The sequence below is a fragment of the Anarhichas minor genome, unplaced genomic scaffold, assembly GCF_050575085.1.
Source record: "Anarhichas minor isolate MPS153535 unplaced genomic scaffold, ASM5057508v1 ptg000067l, whole genome shotgun sequence".
In the NCBI taxonomy this organism is placed as follows: Eukaryota; Metazoa; Chordata; class Actinopteri; order Perciformes; family Anarhichadidae; genus Anarhichas; species Anarhichas minor.
Genome location: NW_027466513.1, coordinates 5,467,593 through 5,479,501, shown reverse-complemented (window position 1 = coordinate 5,479,501; position 11,909 = coordinate 5,467,593). Strand labels below are relative to the sequence as shown.

At 46.6% G+C, this 11,909-nt stretch overlaps 1 protein-coding gene across 1 annotated transcript in view; it reads left to right on the top strand.

Annotated features, from left to right (window-relative positions):
• The window catches only part of LOC142934175 (uncharacterized), a 44,836-nt gene extending 33,805 nt beyond the window's left edge, over positions 1-11,031 (top strand). The window contains exons 22-30 of the mRNA XM_076078610.1: positions 35-6,407; positions 6,657-6,739; positions 6,995-7,031; positions 7,189-7,335; positions 7,641-7,757; positions 7,900-7,997; positions 8,607-8,699; positions 9,568-9,655; positions 9,740-11,031. Coding sequence (XP_075934725.1) covers positions 35-6,407; positions 6,657-6,739; positions 6,995-7,031; positions 7,189-7,335; positions 7,641-7,757; positions 7,900-7,997; positions 8,607-8,699; positions 9,568-9,655; positions 9,740-9,898 — 7,195 coding nt within the window. The 3' untranslated portion in view covers positions 9,899-11,031. The remainder of the gene's footprint in view (positions 1-34; positions 6,408-6,656; positions 6,740-6,994; positions 7,032-7,188; positions 7,336-7,640; positions 7,758-7,899; positions 7,998-8,606; positions 8,700-9,567; positions 9,656-9,739) is intronic.
• Positions 11,032-11,909: the final 878 nt, after the last annotated feature.

Here is an 11,909-nt window from a genome sequence, read left to right as displayed (position 1 = left end):
AAACACAGAGCACACTCAGTCGAGGAGAGATTAGTAACGATGAGAAGGGTCAACAAATTCTTCTTTTGAAAGAGATGGTGGAGCATCTGCAGACTCGACTGGATGCCGAGTTAGAGACGGTGAAAGAAGCTGCTGTCAAACACTCTTCTTTACACGGAGAATCACAAGCAAAGGATGAGCAGATCAACTGTATGAGCGTTCAGAGCAGTCAGCAGAAGGAGTTACTCGCTGGACTTAGTCAGCAGTTATGGGACAGAGATGCATCCATCGCCCAACTTATCGAATCTGCCTCAAATGAGAGAATGAAATTTGGTGAGGAAAATACTTCTCTGACGGCACGATTGGAAAGCGTTGAGCGAGAACACGAAACCTCCACGAAGAGGCTCGAAGAGATCTCTCAGCAGTTAGAGGAGCGTCTGTCACGCTCTCTGAGTGAACTCGAGACCAAGAATTGTGAGAAGCTTGAGCTGATCAACACCAATGACGATCTAAAGAGTGACGTGGCCAAGGTGTCTAAAGAGAAGGACGCAACCAAGAAGAAGCTTCAGGCTGCTCTCCTTGTAAGAAAGGATCTGTTGAAAAAAATTGAGCAATATGAAAACCAAAACGATAAAAGTGAGGTATTACTTTTGCAGGATAAATTAGAAGAGGTAACAAATCAAGCTCAGGCCACTGCAGAGATGTATCAAGAAAACCGTTCTCTTCTTGAAAAGAAACTTCTTGAGAAGGAAGGAGAGATTCTCAGACTCAACACAGAAAGTGAAAGACTTGTGGAACAATTGCAGTCGGAAAAACAAATGCTGCAAGCCGCGTTCAGTGAGAAAGAAGTGAGTTTGTCGGAAACTTTGCAGACGCTGACTGAGAAGAGCATCCTCGTGGAGCTGCTGCAGTCAAGAGCCGCTGAGAGGGAGGAGGCGTACGAGCGAGACAGGAACAGCTGGGTGCAGAAATCAGAAGAGCTTCAAAAGGAAATCAAGACGTTCAAAGAAGACTTGGAGGACAGATCTTCCTCCGCTGCTTCTGCCGTCGATTTGGAAAATGAGCTTGTTCAGATGAAGCTTGAAAAGGCGAAGGTACAGAAAAAGGCCCAGGCTGCCTTGCTGGCACGCAAAGAGACGCTGAAGAAAGCTCAAGAGAGCGAAAAGAAGTTAACCCAAGAGCTGGCTGAGCTGAAAGACGACTACAAGGCTCTCTTGGAGCAACGCTGCCAGCAGACGAACGAGCTGAACGCCGTCCAGGTGGACTTTGACGAGAAGGTCAGGGAGCTGAAGAAACTCCATCAGAGGTCGTTGTCCGATCTAGACGAGCTGGACACTTTAAGGCAGCTTGTCGAAGAGAGGGATACAACTCTACAAGATCTGAAGATGTCTCTGGCTGAGAAGGAGAGCCAGTGCCATTCTCTGTCAAACCTGCAGACAGAGCTTGAAAATGTTAAATCCAAATTTGAGAGCTTGTCTCTTGAGATGGCGATTAAGGACGAGGCTCTGGTAGTCGGTGAGCGAAGATCAGATGCTCTGAAATCCAAACTTCAGACGCTAGAGAAGGACTCAGACAAAGCTCGTGCAGAAGTAAAAGAGAAAGCGGAAGAAGTTGAGAAATATCTGGAAGCAATTAAAGTTGCTGAACTAAAGAGCCAAGAGGAGAAGCAGGACTTATTGAATAAGCTGAGCGTCTCACTGGAACACATGCATGCAAATGAAGGAAAATATCAACTCTTGATGGAGCAGAACGAGGCTCTTTTGGAGAAAAGTGACCAGATGAAAGTGGAACTTGAGGCTTTAGTGTCACAGAAATTTTTGGAAGTTTTAGCCGTCGAAAAGACAGCAGCAGAAACAAAGCAGGAGCTCAGTGATGACAAAAGTGTTTTAACTGAGGAGCTTGAAAAAGCACAACTGCATTGTTCTGAAACACAAACGAAGTTGGATTTCTTAAAGCAAGAAAATGGAAATGCTTTCCGATTAATCTGTGAACTCAGAGATGAGGTGACGGCACTGAATGAGCAGCTGAAGGAGAAAGTAACTGAGCAGCTCCATCAAAACAAGCTTCAAACAAACAAACAGGAGGACGTGAACAAAGAATTCCCCTGTTCGTCCGGCAGATGTGCGGAAAACTTTGAAGTGGAACTAAAGGAGAGAGACGATGCCTTGTCAGTTTCTCAGGCTCAAGTTTCAGAAAAGGAAGAACTAATATCTGCACTCGAACTGCAATTGCAGCGTCAAATTAAAATGCATGAAAGTGCCGTTGAAAAGATGAGAACGGAGGCTGATGAGCTTCAGAAATCTGGAGTCGACGGCACCAAAGCGAACGATCAGGACAGCCGGAGCAAAGCTGCTCTCCTAACCAGGAAACTTCAAGCAGCTTTAGTTTCCAGGAAAGAGCTCTTGAAGGGAAACGCAACGCTCAAAGAAGAAGTAGAAAAGATGTCAGCCAAACATGACGCCAAAGAAGCTGAGTACCGCTCTCTGGAGTCGTCGGTGCTGAAGTTAAAACAGCAGAACGTGGAGCTGGAAAGCTCCGTGTCGTCTCTGGCCAGGGAGAAATACGAGCTCAGCGGCGAGGCGGATGGCGTCTTCAGCGATAATCGCAGCCTGTCAGCCACCTGCGAAAGCTTGAAACTAACCATAGAAAGCATCACGCAGCAGAAACAAGCCTTCTCCTGCCAGCTCGAGTCTCTGAAGGACTCTCAGACGGAGGAGCTGTCCAAGTGGAAGTCCAAGCACGCCGAGCTGAAGCAAGAGTACGAGTCTCTTCTTCAGGCTTATGAGAACGTGAGCAGTGAAATGGACAAGATGAGACAGCTTTTGGAGGGGGCTAAACGAGACCGGCAGGAAGCCCTCAGAAAAATCCACAAACATGAGACCGAGATGGAGATTCTGGACAAGCGAGCTCGAGAGACGGAGGAAGAAAATGGGAGAATTAAAGAGAGGATGCACAAATTTTCCAAAGAGAAGCGGCAGAAGATGGAGGAGCTGGAGGAGGAGAATCAGAAAATTAGAAAAGAGCTGGCTGAGTTCGAGGAAAACCACAAACTGGCAACGTGCGAGCTGACTGATAAAGATCAACAATCGGAGGCGGAGATTTGCAAACTCGGAGAGAAACTCACTGAATTGGAGGTTGAAAATAACCAACTGGCAGAAAAGCTTGAAGTGGCGAGCCGTTCGTTGGAAGAGAAGCACTCTGAATCAAACACGTACACAAACAACATGCAGCTCAAACTTGACGAAGCACTCAGTTTGAATAATTCCCTGATGGCCCAGATCGAGGCCCAGAAATCAGACCTCGGCGCTCAGTTGGAAATCAACAATCTGTTACAAAAAGAGAAGCAACATCTTTGTGAAAGATTGGAGAAGATGCAGAACGATCACGAGCTGCAGCTGGAAAAGAAAGACGACGACATTAAAGAGCTCAAAGATGTCATTAACAAACACACCCGAGAGAGCGTCAGCCTGAATGAGAAGGTGAGGATCTTGGAGGATGACAAGTCTCTTCTACAGGAGGAGCTTGAAAACGTTCAAGAGATTTCAGACAAGGGGAAAAATGAAAATGAGTATTTGGAAACTGTGATCCTGAAAAACTCCGAGAGTATCGATGAACTGACCGAGTCCGTCTCCGTTTTGCAAACCCAAAACACGCAGCTGTCCTCTCAGCTGGCGGCGAGCAAAGAAATGAGCGGTCGAGTTCGCCAAGAAAAAGAGGAGGAGCAGCTCAAACTGGTCCGAGAGTTCGAGGAGAAGCTCAAGATGGTTCAGAGGGGCAGCCAGGGCTCCAAGAACGTGAAGAAAGAACTGCAAGAGCTGCTCAGAGAGAAGCACCACGAGATAAATCACCTGCAGCAAAACTGCATTAAATACCAGGAAGTGATCTTGGATCTGGAGAGCGCTGTGAAGAGCTCACGGTCAGCCTGTGAACACTTGGAGAGAGAGCTGAAGAAAAGCTCAGAGCAAACGTCGGCTTTGGGGGAGAGAAGTAAACTGGTTGAAGCCGAGCTGACGACACACAAGGAGCTCCTCCAGGAGGCCACGGAGAAGATCCTGGGTGTTGAGTCTGAACGAGACCAGCTGGCTCTGGACATCTCGCAGGAAAGTAACAAATCTGAGGATCACAAAATCACAACATCCTCACCAAGTATAGATGACAAACAATTCAATTCTTATTTGGAGAATCAGTTTATGTTACAACAGCAGATAGAAGACCTTAAGGACCTGAGAGATAAAGAAAGTCAAAAAGTGATTGAGCTGAGGCAGCACTTAGACTCTCAGGATCTTCAGATTAATACTCTGAAGAGATCAGCTGAGACCAACGAGGTGAAGATGTCCGCTTTATCTGCCACTCCTCAAGGCGCAGATGCTTCCAAACGCTGGAGTGATTTGTACCAAAAGACGTTACACGAGAAGGACAGCCAGCTCCTGGAGCAGGGTTTCGTGATCAAGCGGTTCCTGGAGGACATGAGAGTGAAAGACAAAGAGGTGAATGAGCTCCGAGTGACCAAGTCCCGACTGGAGAGGACTCTCAGCGAATACTCCGTCGCTGCCGCGGCGCAGCAGAGGCAGCTGTTTGTCCTGAGCGCGAGCAACGCTGAGCTCTCCGAGACCGTGGAGCTCATGGACGCACAGGTGAGGGAGCTCGGCGCTCACGCCCAAAGAATCGAACAAGATAAAAACATGCTTAACCGACAGCTCGCAGACAAGGAAGACGTGATTTCCCAAACGCAGCTAAATCTGCAGCAGGTGGAGAAGACGAACGCAGACTCGGACGCTCAGCTGTTCCTTTTACGGTCTCTAAATGACAAAGTTCAAGCCGACTTTGAGAAGCAGGGGGGGATTTCTCTGCAGCTGAAAACACTCCTCCACGGCAAAGACGCCGAGATCTCCTCCTTGCTGTCCTGCAGAGACGGACAGATGTCCGGATATCTGGAACAACTCCAGGCTAATCATCGCTCCCAGTCAGCCGTGTACGAGGACAGGTTGGCGTCATCACGCTACCAGAGAGAGACGGCCGACAAAGAGCTGAGAGGCCTCGAAGCAAAGGTGAGAAGCCTGCAAGTTAAAGTGGACCGGTCGATGCAGATGAAGGAGCAGGCGGCCGCTAAGATGGAGTCGTTCAAGAACTCGATGGTGTCTCTACAGAGCGAACGGGAGCGACTGACGTCAGAATACAGGATCCTTGAAGCAAAGAGCCAGTTAGGGTTAAAGGAGAAAGACGGCTCAGCTGACGGGGAGGGCGGCGCCACCAAAGGCCTCAAACATGAAATACGGAAGCTGTTACATCAAATGGATGATCTCAACTCAGAGAACGCTATGCTCAGGGCTCAACTGGTCCGGTACAGAGAGGATCTGAATCAGGTTTTATTCCTGAAGGACAACCAGCTGAAGGGGCTGCTGAAGAAGCAGCAGGATGTGATCAAAGACCTGGAAGACCAAAAAGCTGCTGCCAAAAAGCAGCACAGAGAATCTCGGTTGGACCTTCAAAAGGAGGGAGAGGCGAGTGATATTTTAAGAGCAGAGATCTCTCAACTCAAAGCTCAGGTTTCCAGTCTGGAGGCTGACTTGTTAACTCTAAAACAAGAACGAGCTGCGACGAATGAAGGCAAAGTGATCTCTGATTTGCAGGAAGCGGTCGCAGCCAAAGCGGCTGAATGTAACAACCTCCAGCAGAAGCTTCTTGCTCAGAAGGTCCTGACTGATGAGCTGAAGGAAAAAATGCAGCTGGTGGAGACTGAAACGGACAAAAACCTGGCGCAAGCTGAGGACAAGTACAACAGCGAGCTGGACGCCTTCGAGCGCGAGGTGGAGCTGATGAGGACCGAGCGGGAGACGGCGGACCTGAGGACGGCGGAGCTCGCTACAGAGCTGCTGGAGATGGAGCAGCAGCTATCAGAGGCCAAGACGCAGAGCAAAGACACCAAGGCTCAGAACGAGTCCATGTGCAGAGCCATGGCCGCTCTGCAGAACGACCGAGACCAGCTCATCGAGGACTTCAAGATCCTGAGAAACGGATACGACGAGGAGCTCCGAGAGACTCGGGCGGCCCTGAACAAGGTGGAGCGCGGCTTGCGGGACGCCACGTCCGACCTGGCGATGTTCGCCAAACAGAGGGACGTCCTTGTTCGGAAGTCAGCAGCTTTAGAGAACAGAGACGCGCACGCAGAGCTGAGCAAGTTGCTGGATGAGCTGTCGAGGGAGTTGTCGGAGAAGGAAAAGGAGCTGAAGCGGGTCATCCTGGAGAACGACACGTTCAGCAGGCAGCTGTCGGCGTTCTCCAGATCCATGGCCAGCCTCCAAAACGACCGTGAGCGGCTGATGGAGGAGCTGGCCGGGGCCAAAAGAGCGGTTGAGTCCAGGCAAGGGTCGAGTCCGGAGACGGGAAAGTCAAAAGGAAGTGTCCTCCAGAGTGAGAAGGAAGGGCCGGTAAGTGAAGTCCTCCGCTGTGGTTTGAGTTTGGCTGTCACTTCCTCTCTGCGCTGTTTCATTTTGCAGAAAGAAAGCATGCAGGGTCAACATCGTTTCATCCATCAGCGCTTTGACTTGCATGGTGGCGTTTCTTTTGTTTTGTGTTGGGATGCTCATGTGTTTGTGTCTGTGAAGTTCAGTCTGAAAACATTTAGTCGAGGATGAGTAGTTTGATCTTTGTGACTAAAGACGTTGATGTTGTTGCAGGAGGTGGAAGAACTGCAGCAAACTCACAGAGTTCCACATGAAAGAGAAATCAGCAGCTACCAGCAAGGATCGACAGAGCTGAGGTAAAAGTAGAGCGGAGATAAGATCAATTCAACTGCTGTGTTTTCAATTTAAAGTGCAGTGTGACTGTGTTAGATCGACCCTGTTGATGCATGTAGTGTTGTCAGTGTGGCGGACCTCATCTACAACTCACAGGTCTGGACTTTCCCAGAACGTCTTCCGGGACGTTTGATATTCGCCCAAACTGCCGCGAGCGCACGTGAGAAATTAAATATATTTTCTTATGATACTAAAGGTTGGTTTTGTCTGTTTTGTAGATCTGACGTAGAGAGGAAGGACACGCTGCCAGTCAAGGTGAGTTAAACCTAAAAAATACTATTTTGCACTCAACTGTTTGAGATTTAGGTTGTTTTTCTTTTGTTTTTCAAACCAGTTTGATTCTATACAAACAAACGTTTAAGCTCGTTTTGTTCAGTCCTCCATCTTGTTATTTTTTCCTTCCCCTCAACAGGAATCGGTTGATTTGGCCGGTCGGAGCGGAGCGGACGAGGCGGTGAGTCGCTTGGAGGCCGAGAGGATCCAGCTCCACAGAGACCTGCAGCGCTGCTTGTACGAGATCCAGCAGCGAGACCAGTACTCCCAGCAGCTCAACCTGAAGGTACGGCAACAGCTGAGCTCTCCTACGTCCCTCAAACGCAACGCGTCTGAACACGCTGGCGGTGCAGACACAAACTGAGTGATGTGGGCGGTGGAGCAAGCTGTTTGACTATAATAAACGTTTATTATTACAAGATATTTATTTGATTATTGCTCTTTCTACAGACGACATAACCTCTGAAGTTAGAATGAAAACAGTTCTTTGAGGATAATGAAAAGATGAAATGACTGCTGCATCGCCATGTTCATGTGCAAAATCTCTCTTCCTCCCCCTCCCCCTCTTCCTCCCCCTCACCCCCTTTCCAGCTGCAGCAGGCGGTGGAGGAGAAAGGTGCTGCTGCAGCTCAGTTGAAAGCCGTCTCCCAAACCCTGAGGGACGCCCAGGATCGTTGCCACTGGCTGGAGCACCAGGTTCAGTCTCAGGTAGATAACCTGAAGTTGTATCGTGTACTTCCCCTCCCTTTGTTTCTTGTCTCTCTGTATTGTCATGCTATGAAATGAAGCCAATCAAAGCAGACAATAAAGATTTCTTTATTTACATGTAATGCTGCGTCTCCACCACCAGGGGTCAGTGTTTGCTGAGGTTGCACCCGGAGCCCCTCAGGAGAGGAGCAACGACTCCACAATGGCTGAAACCGCTGAAGCCAGTCAGCTCCGAGATCGGTGAGGAGACGGAACTAAACATGTTCTTTATGTGTGACCGGTTCACTGAAACATTAGAAACATGTTCTTTATGTGTGATTAGTTCACTGAAACATGTTCTTAATGTGTGATTAGTTCACTGAAACATGTTCTTTATGTGTGATTAGTTCACTGAAACATGAGAAACATGTTGTTTATGTGTGATTGGTTCACTGAAACATGTTGTTTATGTGTGATTAGTTCACTGAAACATGTTCTTAATGTGTGATTAGTTCACTGAAACATGAGAAACATGTTGTTTATGTGTGATTGGTTCACTGAAACATGTTGTTTATGTGTGATTGGTTCACTGAAACATGAGAAACATGTTGTTTATGTGTGACTGCTTCACTGAAACATGTTGTTTATGTGTGACCGGTTCACTGAAACATGTTGTTTATGTGTGACCGGTTCACTGAAACATGAGAAACATGTTGTTTATGTGTGACTGCTTCACTGAAACATGTTCTTTATGTGTGACCGGTTCACTGAAACATGAGAAACATGTTGTTTATGTGTGACTGCTTCACTGAAACATGTTCTTTATGTGTGATTGGTTCACTGAAACATGTTCTTAATGTGTGTCTTCAGGCTGCTTGAGTTGGAGCAGAGTCTGACTGAAGAGAGAGCGAGGAGGGAGACGGCTGAGGAGGCTTTGCGTCTTACTGAGGACGGAGTGAAGAGGTCACTGAACTGTCTGTCTCGTTCTCTGTCTCTGTCTTTGCTTCTCACACACACACACACACACACACACACCATAAAACGCCAATTGACAACCAGGGCTTTTTCATTCAAATCATTCATCTCATGTAGCTCCGAGATAGTTCAGGACGTTCGTCTTACAGCACAGCACCTCTCTTAATCCTCTTCATACCAACTTGCCCGTCAGCTACGAGCCTTTTTGGTGCTCTGACAAAGAAAAGAGGTGAAAGCCAAACAGACAGGTGGGGACACTTTTATTGAGCCAGCAAGGTAACGAAAACAAGCATACCCAACAACATGATGTTTATGTCAGTTTACCCTCTGAACCCCAAGAGGTTTCAGAGCATTTTATGCTTCATATGTTACTCTCTGTCACCTGGTTTTTCACTGCAATATATATATATATGTATATACCGTATATAAATAAAAGTACGATCATGGCTAGAAGTAGAGAGAACTCACACACATCTTTAGTGCAGAATAACAGTTATAGAGCCATAAATCATGAAAGAAATGGGAACACTTGTTCCAAGTGACCACAAGTGTTTCCAATAGTGGAGTCTAAAGGACTCTAAAGGAGTATAAATAATAAGATAATAAGTACTGAACACATATTCAGACTTTAAGATGCCTCAGAGGTCGGTAGTCTCCTCTTTTTGAATGGTCTCTTGATGCCATAGAGGTACATCTGAAAGGATTGTACTTTGGTGCTCATGGTTTATGTAACATGAACTCAACGACCTGCACGATGCGTTTGTGAATATTGACCGAAGTCACCCGACCCGTCCAGTAGAAGGCTGAAGCTTTACTGTAAATAATCAACAGTGATGCTTTTGTTTTGCCGTGTTAGTTCCAGAGACTTCAGTATCGAGATGGAAACAGAAGAGGAGTGGGAAGCTCTCAGTCTCAACCCAAACCAGCCTCTAATAACACGAAAGGTACGACCGTGATGAGTGATGCTTAGCGTTTGCATGGACCCTTCAACCTCGTGTCTCTGATCGCTCTGCGTTTTGTTCCTCCAGGTGAAAGGCGGCGCAGTGGCGTGCCGGCGCTGGCTCCGGGGGCGGAGCCTCTACTTCTCGCGGCTGCTGACGAGCCGCGCCCGCTCTCGATACTTCTTCCTGGGTTACCTGCTCACGATACACCTGCTGGTCCTCATGTGCCTCACCGGTGCCCTGTAGCCCCGCGGCCACACTGGGATGTTGTAAAGCATGCTGGGACATCACAGGCGCTACACATACAGACGTTGAACACTTGTTCATGTATGTTAAGGTAAAGATTATGCTAAAGAGATCCCAGCACACGCTTTGTTGCTGGAGTCTCCACAGACTGTAACATCCTGTTTGTTTCTCAGACTGAACGCACTGAGCTTCTCTTGGATTCCAGCAGATCTTTTCCTTTAAATGTTTTACGGTGAATCAAGCCTTAACGTACGATTCTCTCCTCGCTTGTTGCCGACGGTTTGTTGTTTTCAGAGACGAGGAAAGAAAACTTGAATTGCCTAAGAAGGTACCGGAAGCCATATCCATAAGTTAACACTACTGTATAATCGTGTTGTTTTGAATCTCATCGTTCTGCTGCTGCTCTCGTTCGCCTCGCCTGGTTTCATATCTTGCACATAATCGCGATGCTGAGTTCAAACTATGCACTGAAGCTCCAAATGTGTAAATATTCGTCTGGTATAAGCTCAGCAGCACGACGCCTCTCCCACCCTGCTCCCTTTAAACTGCAAACTGCACCCTCGCTTTGGCCGTCTGAACACGCTAAAGATGGCGGGAGACGATGTGTCAGCAGATTCAAAAGAAAACGCAGACAACACACTGTGTGTATTTAAGGTTTATTGTATTTATGTGTGCTGTGCAGGATCTATGACGGACTGTATGTATCTATGTATATATGCAATTCTGTACATTTCTTCTTGTCACAAGAGAAGGTTAGTTAACGAGCCAAAGATGATATTTCTGATTCTTTTACAGACAAAAGGAAACATAAAGGATGAAAGATGCTTCCTGGCTTGTTGACTGATCGGCTGTTGTAGAAATGCGCGGCTGTTGCTGGAAGGTTGTCCTAATGATGTGTACATAAAAGGTGTGATTGACGGACAAAACAATAAATCTATTTATGAGAAGATGGTTGACGACTGAGAAATGTTCAGATGGCATATTTTTCTCTACTGCTTCTATTTTTAAGAGCTGGCGACGCTGTCGGCCCTTTGGTGACATCGGGCTCAACGTGGTGCAATAATGTGTCATCTCACCCGTTCATCATCTCAGAGGACATTTAATAAAGCTCACCCAACTTTTCTTTCTGTTCACATGATGCGTGTCTTTGATCAGTCTGTGGAACCATCGGCTCAATTGTTGCTTTGAATGAAAAAAGCTGAATGTGACAAATATTTAAATATTTGTGATGAACTTCGAACTGAAATGTGTGAGCGTGCTCACAGCTGTTTATGTTCAATACCATACAGAGGCTTTGGAGAACACTTATTGTGTTATAGATTTAGTTTCAAATGCAATAGATTTAGTTTTTTGGGTACTTAATTCTGCACAAGATGACCTGTAATAATATAAAGTAGATTTATGATGTTAAAACATGTTTCAGATGTTTTTACATCAACATTACGTTAGATCAACGTTACAACAAAGTTACATTAAAGCAATGTTGCATCAATGTTTCTTAAGTTACAGCAGTGATTGCTGGTGGAACATGTTCTAGTCTGGACCTGAACCTCTTACAGCATTTGTGACAGAAGAACATTTACATAAAATCTAAAACACAAGAAAAAAGTAAAAGTGTCTGAACAAAGTTTATCTAATGATGATATTTCCCTTTATAGTGAATTGTAAAACAGATGAACTAATTGTAATATTTTAAAGACAAATCTACCTTTAAACACTTTAATAAGATTCTGCTTTCGTGGGATTCACAGGCAGAAAAGAGTCTTTCTTCTTCTGCAGGTTTCAGAGTCTGAAGGCCTCACAGTCGCAGGAGAAAGGGTTGTTTTTCGAGCCATATGTCGCATCGACAGTCGCTCAGAGACTCAGAGACTCAGAGACGGACGTCTCCAGAGACGCCAGCCGGAGGACAGAAGACTTCTTTGAAGTACCAACAGACACAGCTGCACTTTGCTCCTGCACTCTCATAATATAGAGCAGTTTAAAACTACACAACATAATAAAACATATTAGT